The following is a 20,738-nucleotide window of genomic DNA, read 5'->3' on the forward strand; positions in this document are numbered from 1 at the left end:
TCATTTAAAAGGGAGACAAAACATATCTTAATATCCAGTAAAAATTTGAACTGAGTAGAAAAATGGGAATAAGCAGACTTGATTTATAACCACCATCCTTTTAACTGCAGCCATTAACTTATCCACACAAAAGAGAATGAAAATATTTAGACCAAAAGAGAAAAAAAAAGAATCAAATGGGCAAACACAATAGGGATCCATGCTGTTGGACTTTCCATGGTAAGCTAATGCAAAAATCAAAGTAACAAAACAAAACAAAAAACGCAGCTAAAGCAGTCTATGATAAAGTAGTGAGTTCTTACACAAGGAGGAAAAAGACATCCACCAGACTAAAGAAAAGAGGTGTAGATAAAAGGTACTGATACAATCTTAAGTAATGCGGAAGAGGACTAATTTTAATTGCAGAGGTTCATCAGTATTATATTTCAAATAATGAACACTTTACATACCTGCCATCATTTTTACAGATTTCTGCAAGTTCATTAAGAGGAGTCACTGAAAATAAGGCATTGAGAACAGAGACTGCCACTTCAGAAGAATTTTCCACATCCAACCGATGAAGCAACTCTAATATATTTCCTTCAGTGAAACGTAACCAGCCTTGGAGAAGATGCTTCTGCACTGCTTGTTTCACAGCATCTGTTAAGTGATTTGAAACACAGGTGAACAAAGTCTCCCTCTAGCTTCCATTTCCTATATTTTGTCTGTTTTAATTAACTCTTATCAGATCAATTTACTATAAATGGGACATTTACTATAAAAATGGGACCAGAGGCAAAACAATGTGTACTAAAGAAAAAATTAAAAGTACAATGATATTGTAAAAAGTGAAAAGTCACTGTGATGCTCACTTTCACATGAAAATGGAAGAGGTCAGAACCAAATATACAACCACTACCACAGCCTACAAAAATATTTTTGCATTCCTTCTCCCCTGAGTTTACAGGGCTTCAGGTACTAGTCTAGACTAAATATAATACCTATTATTTTACTTGTTGCCTGACTTCATCCATTTATTACATGATTGATATGTGCAGTAGTGAATCATACAGGCATGTATCACTGAAAAACCTTATTCTTAGTTTTTAAAGTCATCCTAGTCATTAGTCCTTCAAACTCAGGTTTTCTTGCTACAGCAAAATTTAGCCATCTTAGCCTTCTCATGGAGTTTGGAAATTTAAAATATATCATTCTTCATATCATTGCTGTAAGTCGATTCTCCAGCTATAACAGAGAGAAAAAGGGGGGGGAAAAACTAGAAAAATTATACTGGTCTGACCATTTCTAATTGTTTCGGGTACACAGAACACATTCATAGGAGGATATACACAAAAGGGATAAGACAGCATTTTTTTTTAAAGGAAGCAAGAGGGCTGAAAAAGAGATCCTGCCCTACTTCTGGTGTTATTTTTATAGCCTTAAGCTCTAGTTTCTCCATACATAAAACACAGAAAAATTAAAACAAACTGTGCTACTTCTAAGTACCAAGACCTTTAACCCTAGAAAATGTATTCTATACAATACACGTAGATAAACTTTGACAGGCTGTGGGAATGATAGGCTTACCTGACCTAATTTAGGACACTCTTTCCTAAACCTTTTAAATCTAACCTCAAAATCTACTAATGTTTTGTCTATAATGATATCTAACTTACCTGATCTGTCATTAAGACCTTGTTGAAGGAGCATTACTCTCTGGGCAATGGACATAGCTCTCATGTGAACCTTTTCAGCTAAAACCTTAAAGAGATGATAATAAAAAAATGGCCATTAAACTCAATATAATTTATGTATTTTATAACTAGTAATATCTCCTTCACCTAAGAAAATTATCCAGAATTTCCAAAAAAATTAATATCTGGTAACACATTAATGCAATAAGATTCTACCTAAATTATCTACACTCTCCGTCCATAAAAATCTCAATTGAATTATTGTGTCAAATATTTTTCAAAAGTATTTTAAGAATACACCTTCTTGTCTTTTAAGAACATGTCTACATAAGATATTGACTTATTTACCTGATAAGCCAGCTTTCTGACAGCCTCTTTCACATCCTTGGTGCGCCCTACAATTTTTGGCAAAGTCTTTGCTGATGGCGCAATACATGATAACACTGCCCGCCTAACTTCTGGATTTGAATCATTTTCAATCAAAGTAGCATATGCTAAAAATAGAGCAATACATTTTAGTACGCTAACAACATATTATTTAGTTAGCCATAGTCATAGATAACCCATATTTTGATATTTAATCTTTAAAATGATAAAAGTCATTTTTTAGTCTTACACATTTAATTTTAGCTGAAGATTTTTTTCTGCCAACGTCCCTTAAAAAGGACAGAATTAGAAATTAGTCAATGGACTGGACAGGAAGGCTAAAACTGAAAATAACCCTAAAGATCATGGAAAATCCATCATTCAGATTATGTCTTTGCTACTCTTTAAGATTTAGAAACAAGTCTAGGATGGAAGCCAGTTTATTTTAAACTGATATGGCTTTATAAAGCACTATTTTGATTTTTAATGAATCCTAAAAAGAAATAACTTCTCATTTTACTCATTGAATAAAACTCATTTCCTGTATTTAAATATTTATTCACCTCTACTTCTCAGATTTTCCCAGGCTTTATAATCAAGTATATGTTGACTACTAAACGTATATGTTTTACATATTATTATGTCCCTCACTTAACACCAAAAAATACCAACTACCACCAGTTATCAAAATTATAAAGGTAGTAACAGGGACAAAGAGAAAAACAAACCAGAAGAGTTCCCAAAATAAACCTAGGCATATATGGAAAACTGGAATATGACTATCTTTATGAGCCCAGAGGTAGAGAAAGATTTCTTAAATAAAAGATAGAAAGTGCAAATCATACAGGAAGAGACTGATAATTTTGACATTAGGAATTTCTGCCCAACAAAGGACATAGTGAAGACAGTGAAATAATCCATTGAAAGCAGGAAGATCTAACAATTCATATAACCCAAGGATTTCCCTTCAGAATATATAAAGAACTCCAATTAATAAGACAAACCAATAGAAAAATGAGCAGAACACATTAATAGGCATTATACAGAAGAAAATTGGCTGCTAAATATATGAAAAGATGCATAACAATGACATATGATACACACAACCTGATTAACAAAAATTTAAAAATCTGACAGTCCCAAACACTAGAGAGGATATGGCTCAATGAACACTTTTATGCACTGTTACTGAAAAAATAAATTGATAAAATGTTTTGTAGAACACTTGTACCTCATCTAATAAAGCTGAATGCACATATCCCAACAAGTCCACCCTTAGGTACATATCCTAGAAAAACTGTGCACCAGAAGCCATGTACTGTGTAAGGAAGTTCATAGCAATGACGCTGTATTTTAAGAGGAAAATAACTGGAAACAACTAGAAGGTCCATCAATATTAGAAACAATAAAATTGTCTTACATTCATACAATAGAACAGTATATCAGTAATATATCAACATGGATGAATGTTACAATGAGAAATAATGTTGAGAGCACAGAAAAATATAGTATGATCCACAAAACATACAAAATGATATGCAAAACTTAAACATTATTTAGAAGTATATACATGTGGTTAACTGTTTAAACAAACAAACAAAAGGGAACCCAAAATTCAAGATATTTGTTAATTCGGAGGGAGAGTGATATAACTAGAAAGGGACATAAGACAGGCTTCAGAAGTATTGATGATGCTCTACTTTTTTTTTAGGTTGGATGGTGGCTACTTGGGTATTTTTTTTTAATCATATATTTTTACATATATGTACGTATGTGTGTGTGTATATATAAACTATGCTCTTCCATAATATTTCATAATAAGAAAATTCATCTGCTGAGAATTTAACAAAGTCAGTGAAACTGAAAAAGGATTTAAGGAGCTATACATACCATTAACCACCAGGCATTCATCATCTTTGGGATCCTGAAGGCGTGAAAGAGCAAGAACTGCCTGTATCCTTACATTTGGAATTTTATCTTTCAATCTAATAAGCATGGCTTCATTAATTTTATCAAACAAATCATCATCAATCTGGGCATTTTCTGGCATATTTCCCAAGAGCTTGTTTATGAGCTGGCACACTCTAAATCTAACTGCATTGCTGTTTGCTTCATGAGACTAAAACAGAAGCAAAACAAAATTTATTCCAAGTCACATACCATTACTAAATAATGACATACCATTTGAATTCTATATGTTTAGAATTCAAGAATTTACAGCAATAATTCATTCCTTGCAGAAAAACTATAATGCTACCTTGATCCATATATGCATGCTAAATACACATTACATAACATTAAGTCTCAAAATACACAGGTCTAAAGTATCTGCTAAATTATAAGAGCATATTCCTCTTCGGAGGAACTCTTTACTTCAGAACTAGAGAACCCACTTCAAACAAATGTATGTAAGAACTGGTTTAGAATGGTCATTAAAAATTTAATGCTGGAGTTATTTTTTAAAGTTCACTTTTTAATCTTAATGACAGTTCTAATATTTCCTATAAAAGGCAGATGCGTTCAGACATTTTCTCAATTACCAGATATTCATTCTCTAAGATATACAAACTCCCATGGCCCTTTTAAAATAGTAAAAATTTCTACAATATTCCCTCGAAATTCTAGTTTTCGTATACCTTTAATAGAAAAGTAAACAAATAATTTAAAATGCCACCATCTTCCTCTTCTTCATCATCTTCCATATCTGACTGGTGAAATGAAGTAACAAACTTTGCTGCAAATTCTATTATCCTCTCCACAGCTGGTTCTCGTTTATAGACCACCATAGCATATTTAAGGTAATTAACAAACTCCTCATAAAAACCTGTTTTGTCATCCACCTGAAAGAGAAAAGAAACCCTTCACAAACTGCAGGGATAAAATCCTTTTTTCTCAACATTACTCTAAGACACTGAAAACACCAGCCCTAACGCAAACAAACTAAAATCATTATTTAGTAAACTCTCAATTATCCAAACCATCAAAGGGGAAATAAATTTGCACAAATTTCTCTCCAGAGAATTTATTTCTCCCAGGAAGAAAACAAACATGAATTTTGACAGTGAAAGGATTCCTCTGATTTTTTTTTTTTTTTAACACCCTTGAATTCTCAATATGATGCCTTGGTACCAGTTTAGTAAAAATCTGCTTCTTCAAGAACAACCCAAAATCAACAACAGCGTTTGCATTTTACCGTATTACCCTTAATATTACACAGCAATTTCCTTTTGATATAACTTTCACATCCTACCTCATATCCTCAAGCCCTATACTGACTTACAATTTTTCTCGGACCTCAAGATGATTTATTCTCCCGAAATTCATGGTCCTATTCTTCTTGAGGTTTCATTTAAAAACGAAACAAACAGTATTTACATGACTAAGAAGAGCCAAGTCCTAACGATTAATTTGCTAATTGGTGATTTGATAAAATTTAACAGTGGGGCGAGGTTTACGTAATTAAATGTGGGCGGTGATCTGAGGGACAACAGCCGCTGGAGCACCGCGTTCAGGATCCACGCTGCGGCCCTACACTAGATGCCCGGTCGCCCCGGTACGCGCAAACTCTTCTCCAAGTTCACCGCCAGAGGATTAATGGTCCGCGCCGGAGGCCGCTGGGAAGAGGCGGGGGGGTGGGGGGGGGGAAAGGGTGTGCCTCTCCGAACCAGGTCGGGAAAATTAAGGAGGTTGGAGTCTTGGTGCGCGGAGTCGGGAAGGAAGCCCCTGGGAGAGGCCAGGCCGAGCCGGGGAAGGGAGGGGCGGGGGCCCGGTGCCGCGGGCCGCATCGCTTACCGAGTGGTAGGTGCGGCTCAGCGCCACCACCAGCTTCGCCTGGTTCTGGTGCGGCTTCTGCGCCAGCTGGAAGGCCTCCTTAATCGGCAGCAGCCTCTTCTCCGCCCCCATGGCGCCGGGACCCGTTCGTGACGAAGCCTGTCCGTGCTCGGCTGCAGCTGGCCCGACTGACCACTGTCGGAGACTCCACAGGTACGCTTCAGACTCCGGTCAGCAGTCGGCCGACAGCCGAGGGCGTGGTAACCGCCAGAGCGTTCAAATAACTCCCGCGGGAGAAGGAAATACGCGAGACTATCGCGAGAGTTTAGAGCGGCGAGAGTGGGAAGAGATGGGTCCACCCCTTTCAACCCCACCGATGGGGCGCTTGCGCTTACGGTCTTTTAAACCGTTTTCCGCGTGGGAAGTGGCGTTTCGAAGAGGAGGAGGAGTTGGCGCCACCGGACGTGGTATCCACTGGAGTGCGAGCCTTGCGGCGGAGTGACTGTTGGAACAGAGCTGGTGGCGCTAGGCTTACTCGTGTCTTGCGGCTGGGAGTGAGGCGAGGAAGAAAAACGGATCCTCCTTGGGTGAGAAAGGGAATCTGCTGAGGGGAAAAATCCCTGTTCCCGCTGAAGGGGAGGAGGGGTTCGTTCGGAAATCCGTCAAGAAGGGAGAGCTAGGGCGTGCGGGAGTGCTGGGCGGCGGCCCGGTTTCTACTGAAAAGGACGATGTTCCGAGGTCTCCAGACTGAGGCGGGCCGCAGTATTTTTAAGCCTTAGGTCCGCGTCTGGTGGAGAGTCTGAAAACGTAGAAGGCAGTATAGGAAGAGAGGCCCGGGTTAATTTAGGTACAGCTTGTTCTAGATGTACCGGCTTTCGAGGCCTGTTTACAGAGGTGCATAACGGCAATGTTTTCAACACAGAATGGAAAAAGAGTTTAGGGTAATGGTAAGATAAAGAAATTTGGAGTGCCTTCCGGCAGGAACTAAGTCTTTAAACTGTTTTTTAATGGAATTATTTGAGACAAAAATTAACATCTAAAGAAATAGATTACAAAGCAGCCTGTACGCCTTCTTTCCTGTTGAACTACCTTTCCTCCCCAGCAGCAATGGATTTTCTGAATTTACTGTTAATTTTTATGTATTAATGATATATGAATAAATCTCTGAATAAGTATCTTGTATTGTTTTCATGTTCTAATATTATATGAATGATCCTATGTGCAACTTGCTTTTTTCATTCAGTATTATTTTTGAGGTTTATTCATATTGATATTTCCATAACAATAACAACACCTTTTGTACCCTTTTTCGAGGAAAAATTAATTTCTTTCTTCTAGGAAAGAAATGGAAAATTTTATTCAAGCCAACCTGAGGGTTATAACCTGTGAGACAATCTTTCAGGAAGCTCTGAGGACTGTCCTGCCCTTTTGAGGTCTAAGCATAGTAATATATGTTTTTGAGACAAAGGGTTATATGTCAAATGACGTATTGTTGACAGTTTACACAATCCAGATCTATAGTTACAAAGGGAGTAGTAGGTCATGGGTCATCTTGACTCCTTACAAGATTAAGAAGGAAGGTTATCTCCTAAGGAGGTTTGGTTAGTGCAGATACACAACACACACTAAAGGGGAGGGAGGAGGCCCAAACAGGCAGAGAAAAACTTTATGTTTAAATTTTTCTTGTCTTGCCATAGAATATGAATTTTATTTCACCACCTTATATGCCAAGACACTGTTCTAAGCACTTTGCTTCATTTAATCCTTAGGCACAACCCTTGTAAGTTCTTTCTGTCTTTTTAAGAAGAGGAAACTGAGGTACATATAGGTTGCTTTAGAATTCTGTTGTATGAGCATGCCATAATTTATTCATCTATTCTCTTCATAGTCCTAATTCCTGAAACATTGCAGGTATTCAAATGCTAGTTAAAATAGTAAATGTGGTAGCAGTTGGGTTGCCCATAATTTCAAAATTATCAGGATGTCTAATTTCTGAAAAGGCAAGAGGGGTGGGTATTTTAGGTTAATCAGCTAGAGGGAAAGCATAGAGGTTTAAGAGTGCATGGAATATATTTGATAACATTTATAATCTCACTATAGCTAAAATGTAGAATGCCTAGACAGCTGTGGTGAAAGAAACTTAGAACGGGCATTAATTTTTAAACCAACTCTATCCAAAATATCATTTCAGCATGTACTCAACATAAATTATATTGATGAGATAACTTACATTCTTTTTTTTTCCTATTAAGTCTTTGGAATTGGGAATTATTTTACACTAGCTACATTTCAAACTGCTCAATAGACATGGGGCTAGTGACTACAGTATTAGATAGTGTAGAACTATTCTTACTTTGGGAACCACTGGAATATACCATTTGTTTTTCATGTAAAATCAACTGGTGAACTAAAAGAACAAACTAATATTTGGAGGAATTTTTCTTATTTTGTGGCCTTTAATTGCTCAACTCTCCTTATGCTTTGGGTGCCTGCTACCTTTGTTGCTTTGTTTAACTGTGAAGTTTCTAACAATATTATTTCATTTACCATATTTTATTTGGTTACCCACAAATGAGAGGTGACTTCATACCATTTTGTCATTACTGAAGGATGAGGTATCTGGCCACCAGAGGTCAGCCTAACTATATTTTGACCAGCTTGGGCAGGGGGGATTAATAACATGTTTTTGTTCAGTATTTTTGGAACATTATCTGAAAAGTTAAAAAAAAGATACTAGATTACAAAAATGGCAGCCTTTGGAGTGGAAGCAAATATTTTCAACCATATATCCCATAAGATGTTAATATCAAAAATATATAAGGACTCATATAATTCAGTAGCAAAAAAAATAATAATAACCTGCTTTAAAAATGAGCCAAGGACCTGAATAGACATTTTTCCAGAGAACACCTACAAATGGCCAACATGTATATGAAAAGGAGCTCAACATCGTAATCATCAGGGAAATGCAAATCAAAACCACAATAAGGTATCACTTCACACCTGTCAGGATGGCTGTTATCAAAAAGTCAGAAGATAACAAGTGTTGGTGAGGATGAGGACCCTTATATACACATTGGTGGGAAACAATATGGAGGTTCCTCAAAAAAGTAAAAATAGAGCTATCATATGATCCAGCAATCCCCCTTCTTGGTATATATTCAAAGGATAAAATTACTATCTCAAAGATATATCTGCATTCCCATGTTTATTGCAGCATTATTCACAGTAACCAAGATACGGAAATAATCTAAGTGTCCATCAATGAATGAATGAATAAAGAAGATGTGACATTTATATACATACACAATTTAGTCTTTAAAAAGAAGGAAATCCTGCAACTTACAACAACATGGGTCAACCTGGAGGACATTCTGCCATGTGAAATAAACCAGACACAGAAAGACAAATAATGTATGATCCCACTTATATGTGGAATCTTAAAAAGTTGAACTCATAGTAATGAAGAGTAGAATGGGGGTTATCAGTGGCTAGCAGGTGGAGGAAATAGGTATCAAAGCATACAAACTTTCTGGAGACCTAATGTACATCATGGTGACTATAGTTGATCATGTATACTTGAAATTTGCTGAGAATAGATCTCGAGTGTTATCATCACATGCAAAAAAAAAAAAATAGTAACTGAGGTGATGGATATGTTAATTAGCTTGATTGTGGTAACCATTTCACAGTGAATACATATATCAAAGCATCACATTGTACATGTTAAATATATGTAATTTGTCAATCATACCTCGATAAAACTGGTAAAAAAAAAAAAAAAGATGCTATATTAAGCTTAAATTCACTGCCTTTAGCTTACCTGTGTCTTGACTTTTGCTTTTAATGCTATAGGGAAAAGAATACATTGTAGCAACTAAACTAAGCAAACTAACTAATTCGTATGGTAAGGCTATTTCTGAAATTACAGGAAAATGGTTCTTTCAAAGTAAATTATGCATGGGAGTGTACAGAGTAAGTGGTTAATTCACTTTTGATATGAGGGTATTATTACTCAATGGAATGTAAAGAGGTAACAGTGATGGGTTCACTCTAGAATTTACATATGCCTTCAAAGAAACTTTGACTTATGTTTGCTTAACAAGAAAAAGTAGAGTGAGCCTTTTAAAGAATGCTTTGAGCAACATAATTACTGAGTATAGCCAGCCAATCAGTAATCATGCAAATGGAATCTGGTTGAAATGAAAATAGTAAAAATATAAGAGGACAGAAGAATTAAAAGCTAACCCCTGGAGACTTCCCTGGTGGTGCAGTGGTTAAGAATCCGCCTGCCAGTGCAGGGGACACAGGTTCGAGCCCTGGTCCGGGAAGATCACACATGCCAGGGAGCAACTAAGCCTGTGCGCCACAACTACTGAGCCTGTGCTCTAGAGCCCGGGAGCCACAACTACTGAGCCCGTGCTCTGCAACAAGAGAAGCCACCACAAAGAGAAGCCCGAGCACCACAACGAAGAGTAGCCCCCACTCGCCGCACTAAAGAAAGCCCCGGGCGCAGCAACAAAGACCCAACACAGCCAAAATTAATTAATTAAGTAAGTAATTAATTAATTAAAAAAGTAAACACCTGTCTCAATAAAATACTTAAGGTACGTTTTAAGTTTTCCTTTTGTTTTCAGATTGAAGTAGGTAATAATATTATAAACTTTTAAAAGTATTTGCACTCATGTTCTTAAAGATGAAGTTATAAGCAGTGACCTTTATATTGCTTTAGTAGCATTATCTTTGTTGATCTTGTTTAAAAAAATTATTTCATTTGTCTTTGTACAACATAGTACCAAATCACCTGAATATAATTTAGTAACTTCTGTCTCCCTAGAATAAAAGTGAAACATGCTTGTATAGTTACTTACAGCAGGCCTTCATCATTCTCTCATTAATTTTTCCAAAAAATTTGCTAAGCCCCTAATACGTGCCAGACACTGCAGAGAACTAAATTAGATAAAGAATGAGTAGAAGCCAGAGAAATGTTTTTTAGAGGAATAGTACTGACATGAAACCAGACCATATCCACTTCAGTGTGTATTTGAAACTAGAGATGTTTACTAACTTTCATTTTGGAAGTCATTTCCTACATGATGGCATGAGTGGGATCTTGATATTTTGGTTTTGCTTTTTTCGTTTAGACCTATGCCTTTAGTCCATCCGTGTTGCTATGTATACTTCTAATGTGCTTTTAACACATGTTACTTGTCCACTCCTCCAGTGATGGAAGCCTGGAATGCTTCTATTTCTTTACCACCAAAGATGACTCCCCAGAGTACATGTTGGTCTTATGGAGAATTTCTCTGCTATATATACCCGAGTGGAATTCCTACATCATGAGTTGTGCAATAGTTTGACTAAGTAGTGCTGCCAGATTGCTCTTCAGAAAGGTTACCCCAGTCTGTAATCCCACCAGTAGTGCTGGTTTCTAAGGGAGTTCCTTTAGTCCCCTCATGAACACTTGGCATTTTCCAGCTTTCTAATTTTTACCAAAATAATAGAATAATGTGATATCTCTTTACACATCATATAGTTAATGGCCTATGGATTTTCTCTTCTGTAAATTGTATATGTTTGTCCTTTGTCCATTTCTTTATTGAGATTGCTACCTTTTTGGTTGTTGTTGTTTGTAGTTAACTTTGTTCTTGATGTGTTTAGTTCAGTCCAAAAATATTCATTTTGATGTGATTGAATTCATCATATTTTGGTCTTGTGCTTTATGTTTTTTTAAGAAGTGCTTCTCTGCCCCTAAGTCACAAAGATATTCTCCTGCATTATATTCTATTAACTATATAGTTTTACAATTCTCATTTAGGTCTTTAACCTGTCATGAGTCCTCCTTTGTATGTGGCATTATATAGGTATACAGTTTTATTTTTCTTCATGTAATGAGCCAGTTTTTACCAATATTATTATATACTAAATGCATTCATTCCCCCTTGATTTATGTGCCAACTTTACTGTATACTACATTCTTAAGTCTTATGTGGCTCTGTTTCTGAGCTTTGTTCCATTGGACTATTTGTTCTTAAACTAACCACCCTATTTTAATTTCTGTGGCTTCTGTAACGTGTAATAATATGTGTTAATATCCTGTAGGCCATGATATTTATTTTACTCTTCTGTTTAAATAGTTTGTTTAGTTATATGTGGAATTTTATTCTTAACATATTGGAATTGTATAAATTAATTTGGAAAAAAGTTCTTTATAATATTCATTGTTCCATCCAAGAGCATGGAATGTCTGTTTTAAATCATCTATGTCCTTCATTAGAATTTTACAGTCTTCTTCATAGAGGTCTCGCATATTATTGATTAGTTCTTAAATCCTTTATAGGTTTTTTTTTTTGCCCCTATTGTGCAAGTGATGTATGTAATACATTTCATGGTTAGTATTGCTGGTGTTAAGAGTGCCTGGGGTCAAATCCTGATTCTATCACTTAGTAGATATATGACCCTGGACAGGTAGCTTAAACCTCATGTATAAAATGGGGACAATAAAAGTACCTCTTACAGGATTGTTAGGGGAATTTTAAATGAGTTAACATTTGTGCAGTTCCTAGAATAGTACCTGGAAAATTTTAAGTGCTATATAAATAAATTAGTGAATAGTCGTAGGTTAATCTCAGATCCAGGAACTTTGTTGAACTCTTTTATTAGCTCTAATAGTTTATAAGTTAGGCTTTTTTAATGTTAGATGACCATATCATCTGTAAATTAGTAGTTTTATATCTTTTTTTCCAGTTCTCACACCTTTTTTAAAATAAAACATTGATTAGAACTTTAGTACTTTGTTACACAATATCAGTCCTTATCATTATCTAATTTCATTTTTTAAATTAATTAATTAATTTTTGGCTGCGTTGGGTGTTTGTTGCTGCGCTCGGGCTTTCTCTAGTTGCGGCGAACGGGGGCTATTCTTCCTTGTGGAGCACGGGCTCTAGGCGCGCCGGCTCTAGAGCGCAGGCTCAGTTGTCGTGGCGCACGGGCTTAGTTGCTCCGCGGTATGTGGGATCTTCCTGGACCACGGATAGAACCCTTGTCCCTTGCATTGAGAGGCGGATTCCTAACGACTGCACCACCAGGGAATTCCCTAATTTCATTTTTAAAGGGAATATATCTGAAGTTTCTCATTTAGGATATTTGCTGAAAGTTTTTCGTAGATAATTTTTACCTTGTTGAGAAAGTAACTTTCTCTTCCTAGTTTGGTAAGAGCATTTTGTTTTTTAAAACATAAATAGGTGTTGATCAAGAACCAAGAACGGTTAAATATCCATAGTTAATAAAACTATCTAATTTATTTTATTGCTGTAGTGACATATTTATAAGTTTTATGAAGTTGAGATATTCTTGCTTTCCTATGATAAGCTGTACATGATTATGACATTCTTTTTTTCTTTAATACGCTATTACATTTTGTTAGGTAATATTTGAAATTTTTGCAAGTGAAATGAGCCTTATTCGCTTCATCTCTAGATTTGGAATTAATATATTATTATCCTCATAAAAGTAGTTTTATGCTATTTTTCTTTTTTCTGGAACAACTTATATAAAATATGTATTAATTTCCTTGGAAGTTTAGTGGAACTCTCTTATAAAACCATTTGCACCTGGTGTTTTTAATAGGAGGTTGTTACCTTTTGAGTTTCTTTAATACTGGTCTGTTTTATTCAAGTTATCTATTTCTTCCTGTACAAATTTTAGTATTTTATATTCTTCTAGAATTTAGCCATTTTATCTCGGTTTTCACATTTTAGCATATATTATGTTTTTAATTTTGGGGGGTATTTTTAAATCTCTTTCCTGATAACTCACTAGTTTTGTTTTTCTTATTCATATTTTCAGAAAACCATCTTTCAGTTTTATCACTCTATTATTCTTTTATATACCATTTAATTTCTGCCTTTATTATTTCCTTTCTGCTTATTTTGCTGTTGCGCTTTTCCATTGTCTTGAATTGAATGCTTAACTTGTGCGTATTTAAACTTCCTTGTTTCCTCATCAATGTATTCAAAGCTATAAATTTCTTCTAGGTACTGGTTTGGCCATACCCCACAAATTTTTGCTTGTGGGGTTATATTATTCAGTTTTATATCTAATATCTTTTATGATTTCCATTTTATTAATTCATGAGCTAGTTTCCTAACAGGATTACTTTTAACTAACCTTTAATATTTACTTTTATTGCATTATGGTTAGAGAATTTAGTCTAAATGAAATTGACCCTTTGGAATCTAGTTATACTTTATAACCTAATGCATGAACTATTTGTGTGTGTGTGTGTGTGTGTGTGTACTTAATATCTGTTCTGTTTGGTATAGAGTTTTGTATACTTAAATAATATAATATCTAGGGCCTCCCTGGTGGCGCAGTGGTTGAGAGTCCGCCTGCCGATGCAGGGGATACGGGTTCGTGCCCCGGTCTGGGAGGATCCCATATGCCGCGGAGCGGCTGGGCCCGTGAGCCATGGCCGCTGGGCCTGCGCGTCCGGAGCCTGTGCTCCGCAATGGGGGAGGCCACAGCAGTGAGAGGCCCGCGTACCGCAAAAAATAAAAAAAAATAAAAATAAAAAAATATATATATATAATATCTAAAGTATATTAATATTTTAACTTTTTCAGAATGCTTGTATCCCTGCTTATATTCCCCTGTCAGTTCTATTAGTTGTTACTAGAGAAATTTTGAGGATGTGCTTTTAGGGTCTTAGATGTTTATGATGAATGTATCAATTTCATTGTCTTCCTTTTACTAGTATTATCATCGATCTTTGTCCCTTATATTTTTTTGGCTTGAAATCTTTTTTGTTGGATATTAAGATTGTGTCCCAGCTTTATTCTGGTCCACAGTTACCTGATACATATTTTTTCATATTTTTAGCTTTGACCTTTTTTGGGTCTTTTTGCTTTAAAATATCTTTTGTTAGCAGCATATTGTTAAATCTTGTTTTGTTTTGTTGATCCAGTCTGAGTGTCTGCCTTTTAATTGTCAATTTAAGCTGTTTGTATTCATTGTAACTCCTGCTATATTAAGATTTATACCTGCCATCTTCCCTCATTATCTGTTGAGTATGGTCATAGGACCACAACCTCTGGGGTCCCAGCAAGAGTTCTAACGTATAGAACTCTACAACCAGCACAGGTCCCCTAGAACTAATCCCAACAAGCACCTCTAAAGATTAAAAAAGATATCTTTTATAGCTCCCTATTTGCAGTTTGGGGCATAAGGGATCTGCTTTTGCAGAAGTAATTTCCTGGGCTAGAACTGCATGATAAAAAACAAACTAGCCCAGATATGTACCAACAAAAGATTAAAGTGGCCCCAGGCTCTCCTTCCCAATTTTGTCATGGTAGGGTCCATTCCCAGTAGGAAACTCTGCCTAAACCTATGTGCTAGAGATGGGAAAGCTGATACGGCTTCTTGCTCAACATCATGTGCTTGGATAGTCTGTGAAGTTAGATGGATAATAATGTTACCCAGTGCTTTCAGGCTTTAATATCATGTCTCTAGTCTTCTCATTCACAGGTTAAGGCTACCTTTCCAGATAGTCCAACAACTAAGTCACCAGTTCCCAAGGACATTTGCACCACCTATGGAAAACATCGGATCCGTGCACACCAGACAGATCCTTGACAACTCGTCCCACCATCCCCCTGCACAAAAGTTGCTGCACCAGCGGACAAAGAAGGCGACCACTGAGTTTCTTTTCATTACAAAATAGATATAATATCCCTGCCAGCAAAAAAGAGTACACAAAGTGTCTCTTCATAATTTCACAACCAGTTGAGACCATGCTAAGAAAATCAGCTTGCCTAGATGAGGACCCCTTCTCTTCCTGGGTAGCCAGGATTTGAAGGAGAGACTCTGACCTGTGCCACTGGTAAGTGACTAAATTTTACACACTGAACTCATCCTGAGAACTGAGCTGTCTTCTTTGTAAGTGAAGAATATACAACATAATCTTGAAGAACTGCACAGTGGTGAGAGCCAGAGGCATACTGTGTGTGTGTAACAGACTGAGAAACAGACAAATGAATCCTATTGAAAGGATTTCTCATCTTCTGCTTCTATTTGCCAGTGTTAGTGTTTTACTGGCTTAGATTGTTACCTTTTTCTGGTACCTTTTTTTCTATACTGTTGTTCTATTCTAATGGGTCCTAGAAATCCCTCTCCTGACCCCTTATCAGAATCAGAAAGTGAGGAAGAAGAAAATGCTAACTACCTAAATGAGAGTTCTGGGGAAGAGTGGGATTCCTCTGAAGAAGAGGACCCTGTGGTGCCCAACCTAACACCTCTTGAGAGTCTTGCCTGGCAGGTTAAGTGCCTTTTAAAATATTCTACAACTTGGAAACCTTTAAATCCTAATTCCTGGTTGTATCATGCTAAACTCTTGGATGCTAGCACACCAGTCCATATACTACGAGAGATAGGACTAAGACTCTCCCATTGCTCCCATTGTGTACCCAAACTGGAACCAATTCCTGAATGGCCTCCTCTAGCTTCTTGTGGAGTCCCACCTTTTCAAAAGCCCCTTATGAGTCCCAGCCGGCTTTCTAGAGATCATGCCACTCTAAATGGGGCACTGCAGTTTGCCACCAAACAGTTAAGCCGAACATTGAGTAGAGCCACTCCCATACCTGAGTACCTAAAACAAATTCCTAATTCATGTGTTTCTGGTTGTTGCTGTGGCTGGTTAACTAAAACAGTTAAGGAAACAACCCGCACTGAACCCATCAACACTACTTACTCCTACACTGACTTCCAAAAGGCAGTTAACAAACTCCTAACTGCATCACTATAAAGATCCACCATTCCTTCTCATATCTCTCGTGTTGCCAGTTGAGAAAGGAATACAGTTACACAGCCCACAGTTGAGGAACTAACAAACATCTTCTCAACCAAACTGTCCTGATATGCCAAAATACGATCAAGTATTGAATATAATACCCAAGAGTCCTGTAACTCAACTACAGAAGATGTGCATTGTGAGCATTCACTTTGAAAGACCCTGTGGTTAAAATGAGAACTTCAGTAGAGAATTAGTCAAAAGGGACCTTATTACAAGAGATAAGTTGACTATTCTCCACACTTAATTCTCACCGCAGTTTACTGTGCCTGTCTAATGGACTTAACTAGATACCTAATTATTAATGGGAAGGAAAAGGAGGCCACTACCCCGTTTGTCACCCAACCTTCAGAATAGCCATTGTGGAAAGTGGTAAGTTAGCTATTCCCAGTAACACCTTTCTGAGCATACTTTTCTCTGATACTCACTTTTAGGGAGGTAGCTGAGTTAAATTGAATAACTAGATAAAAGAAAATGGTGGGAATATGGATTTATCTCCCACTTTTTATATTGGTAGACCTACATATGGCACCCTTTAGGAGTTCCTATTTCGGGGGGAGGGAGTGCAGTAGTGTAGTAGTAGCCTACACTGCTCCAAACCTATTATGGAACCTGCCGTTACAGCATAAACATTTTATAGGCTCCCACCAGGCGGTCTCTAGCTAAAGTGGCTTATAAGATCATACCTGGGGATTAAACAGACACCTGTTCTGTAGGCAGTACATTTCCTGCATCTTGGCATCCAGACCTTAGTCAAGAGCAAATAAAACCCATTCCAAAGACCAATGGGAAAAAATTAAGAGAGGATTTATGTTAGTGGATTAAAGTATTTCATCTGTATGATGTTCCCTGGAGCAGTACTTCATGCACTTTCCACACCCACTGCAAACTTTTCAGGAACTTTACTGCAGAAAATCTCAGCCTAATACAGTCTAAAGTTGAAGATTTTTTTAGCACCATTGTTTTTCTACATCTAGCTTTAGATTTTTTTTCTGGCTGAATAGAAAGCATATGTACCCTTGTAAATGAATCTTGCTGTGTTTATTTAGATGAGTCAAAACGTAGAAATCAACATACATAAAATGCATGAGACCAGTAAGTCTTCTCACACACCTACAATAAAGAGTGAAACCTTTGTGTGATCCTAGTTGACTGGGTATCTAAAGGGAATCAGAAAACAGATTGTTAAAGATATATCATATATCCTTCCTTATTTTAGTTTTGCTTTTTCCTATTCTCCATAATTAAGTGCTGTATACATACAGTGTGGCATCAAAAAATTGAAGCATTAATGGAATCACAAATTCTATAAATGCATAGCAACTTTAAGGGGAGAGGAGAATGTTTATAACCTAATGAGTAGTTTCTGCTGAACCTTGGTTGTCTCCTCTTAAGGAAAAAGGAGGGAATTATAGTAGGTAGGAAAAAATATTTGTTAATGGAAAATTTGTTACTGAACTGAAACCATATAATATTAGTGTAACTGAATGTATCAGTAACTGTTCCTATGTAGATGTTCTATGAAGTTGGTTTTTAAAATGTTACAAAAACCTGTTTCTTTCTTTGCTTCTGTTTTTTTTTTTTTTAGGGGAAGTTGGGAAGAGGTACAGGGGTCTAAAAATTAAAATCTGTTGCTGTTTATGTAACCATAATATGTGCCTCTGTGTGTGTGCATGTGTGTGTGTGTGTGTGTGTAAAAGTGCCTTGTTCATGAACACATTTTTGCTGTTCATTCCCAAAGGAAGCCTTTCCCCAGCTTCCCAGCTGAATAAACCAACAGCTTTGTACATGCTGAACAGAGTATGGTCATTTATTCTTCATGAATGAAATAGATTCTGCTTTGCTTAAGGCATATTCAACATTCACCAAGTGCTGGATAGAGTCCATAGAGATACAGTATATCTGATAGGAGGTGACTTGGCAGCTCTAGAAAAGAAACATACTTGAAGAGGAAAGTGTCAGATATGCAGTCAAGACCCAGATTTGAACCCATTTGTTTGTGTATAAGTAATTCCAGGTTGCACAAAATGATAGGTACCTAAATAAGCCTTAAGCCTTTACTTCTTTTTGTGCGCCATGGTGTGGGGTTAGGGGTGAATTTACCACTTTCACACTCTCCCGCCATGGGCCTTTGGTTAAATGCAGTCCCCATAATTAGGATAAAGAAGGATGAGTTTATTCCCTATTTATAGAAATATTTATCAAAAGAGTGAGGAAACAATTTCTAAACCAACAGACATCAATGTTATTTAAAGGTATTATTCTGTCTTGGTGCGGATAGTCTCTTTTTGTTGATGCAGTCCAGATACCTTGAGCCCAGAAGACCATAAACATGTTTTTTTAAGCCCATCAGCTTCCTAACAGAAGAAATCTAGACATGGCAGGAGGAGGGCAGATGTTAGGTCACCTTTAGGGAATTATTTTGCTGAGACTTCAATCACAACTATCCATCTAAAACTTTTTCTCTATGGTGAAAACAGTGTTTTGATATTAGAGTAGATTCTTAAAGCAATTAGGACTTTAGAAGTCACTTGGGTTGTTTTCTTACTGAAAACATAAATTCTCTTACATGATAAATGATTTTCTACTTTTGGCTCCATTGTTAGAGAATTCAATATCTTTTGGAGCAGCCCATTAGTTTTAAATAGAAATTTAGTCATTCATCTAATAATAACATTATGGAATGCCTACTATAATCCAGACACTGGGAGTGCAAAATTAAATCATGATATACATAAGAAATCAGTTTTAAAATAAATTGAACCAATGTGAATTACCCCGAGGCTTTTGGCCATTGATGCTCATTTACTGTGAGCTAGGGTCACAGAATATAAGCTTACTCCTTACACTGGCCCTTAAATATTTGAAAATGAGACAGTCATCGAAGTGTAGTGGGAATTCAGATGGAGAGCACACTCCAACAATTAAACCCCACAAGAGGTAGTCAGCTAAGGGAATACATAAAATAAATAGGTATTTTATACACAGATTTAAATTGTATATACTAAATTCACAAGGCAGTGGCAGACAAAGATCAGGACCAGAAGTGTTATGCTCATATGACTGGGGTATTTGTATAAAAGCCCAGAAAGTCTGGATAACTACTCAGACTTCATGAGACAACTTTATACAAGCTGCCGGCACATAAATTCTACTAATGAGTGGTATCCATTGGACTGAGGAAAATTGAAGGAGCTACACTAACTGACACCAACCACCAGGTATTTCTTCTGTGTCTACTTGCCGTCATCAAAAGGAAAATCTCTGTGGTGTATCTTTGCCAGTTTTGAACAAAATTTAGTTAATGGCTACATGTTTAAGTGTGATCCTTGTATATAATCTTCTAATCTCTTTGTATTGGTGGCAGCAGTGGGATTATATACTATACAATTTTTGGAAATGAGACTAAGGAAAGGGAGAGGGTAAACGTATCACAGTGATCTGATCTACCCAGCTCCTCTTAGCTGTAAGAGCTATGACCAGCCCTTCTCAATAAGGTATGGAAAAAGAATACTTGATTTTAAAATAATGATTTATAATAACAATGTAACAGGCAGACAGTACTATAGTTGCTTCTAAACTGTGGAGTCAGTTTAAAATGTAGCCTCCAATGAAGACCCATTATCAAATGGACTAGGAATATACATGTTTCATTTAAAATGTCAATCCTGAACTTAAATCACTTTTATTCCAGCCCACACATGACATAAGATGTAATCCATTTAATTCCAAGAGAATTTTGTTCATTTCTAAAAAATATTCAAAAATAAACTTTTGTGGCACAGTGTAAAAATCCTTTCAACTCACATCTTCACTCAGGTTAAAAAAAAAACCTTAATATTATGTATAAATGCAAAAATAATATCTTACCCCATCTCAAGGACCACTTTCAGGTCTTGGGTTGAATCAGAGAACAAGCCTGTAAGCGACGAGCATTGAAACTGAGGCAGAAGCGGGGCATTGGTGAAAGCCAGTCCTCTACCTTCTCCTAAAACCTGAATACTGTGGCTTTTGCCTTTTTTTTTTTTTTCCTACATATTGAGCATAGACCTTTGTGAGGAACCTCTCCCCTCATCCCCTGC

General features: G+C 36.6%; 2 protein-coding genes across 3 annotated transcripts in view; one reads left to right on the forward strand and one right to left on the reverse strand.

Moving 5' to 3' along the window:
- The window catches only part of NCAPG (non-SMC condensin I complex subunit G), a 45,583-nt gene extending 39,489 nt beyond the window's left edge, over positions 1-6,094 (reverse strand). Inside the window, exons 1-6 of the mRNA XM_060103801.1 lie at positions 5,832-6,094; positions 4,676-4,879; positions 3,930-4,158; positions 2,022-2,167; positions 1,656-1,740; positions 450-639 (exon numbers count right to left, since the gene is read on the reverse strand). Coding sequence (XP_059959784.1) covers positions 450-639; positions 1,656-1,740; positions 2,022-2,167; positions 3,930-4,158; positions 4,676-4,879; positions 5,832-5,942 — 965 coding nt within the window. The 5' untranslated portion in view covers positions 5,943-6,094. The remainder of the gene's footprint in view (positions 1-449; positions 640-1,655; positions 1,741-2,021; positions 2,168-3,929; positions 4,159-4,675; positions 4,880-5,831) is intronic.
- Positions 5,815-18,426, forward strand: DCAF16 (DDB1 and CUL4 associated factor 16). 2 transcript variants are annotated; one of them, XM_060103823.1, is made up of 2 exons: positions 5,815-6,397; positions 15,321-18,426. In XM_060103823.1, the coding sequence occupies exon 2, from the start codon at positions 15,961-15,963 to the stop codon at positions 16,609-16,611; it is 651 nt and encodes a 216-aa protein (XP_059959806.1). In that variant the 5' UTR covers positions 5,815-6,397; positions 15,321-15,960; the 3' UTR covers positions 16,612-18,426. The 2 variants fall into 2 exon arrangements, with proteins under 2 accessions (XP_059959806.1, XP_059959798.1); XM_060103815.1 differs by having other exon boundaries at positions 15,336-18,426.
- The last annotated feature ends 2,312 nt before the right edge of the window (positions 18,427-20,738 follow it).

This window comes from Mesoplodon densirostris, chromosome 1 (assembly GCF_025265405.1).
Source record: "Mesoplodon densirostris isolate mMesDen1 chromosome 1, mMesDen1 primary haplotype, whole genome shotgun sequence".
In the NCBI taxonomy this organism is placed as follows: domain Eukaryota; kingdom Metazoa; phylum Chordata; class Mammalia; order Artiodactyla; family Ziphiidae; genus Mesoplodon; species Mesoplodon densirostris.

Bases quoted from the DNA above. Each gene is read 5' to 3' on its own strand.
- DCAF16 (XM_060103823.1), top strand. From the start codon at position 15,961: ATGGGTCCTAGAAATCCCTCTCCTGACCCCTTATCAGAATCAGAAAGT.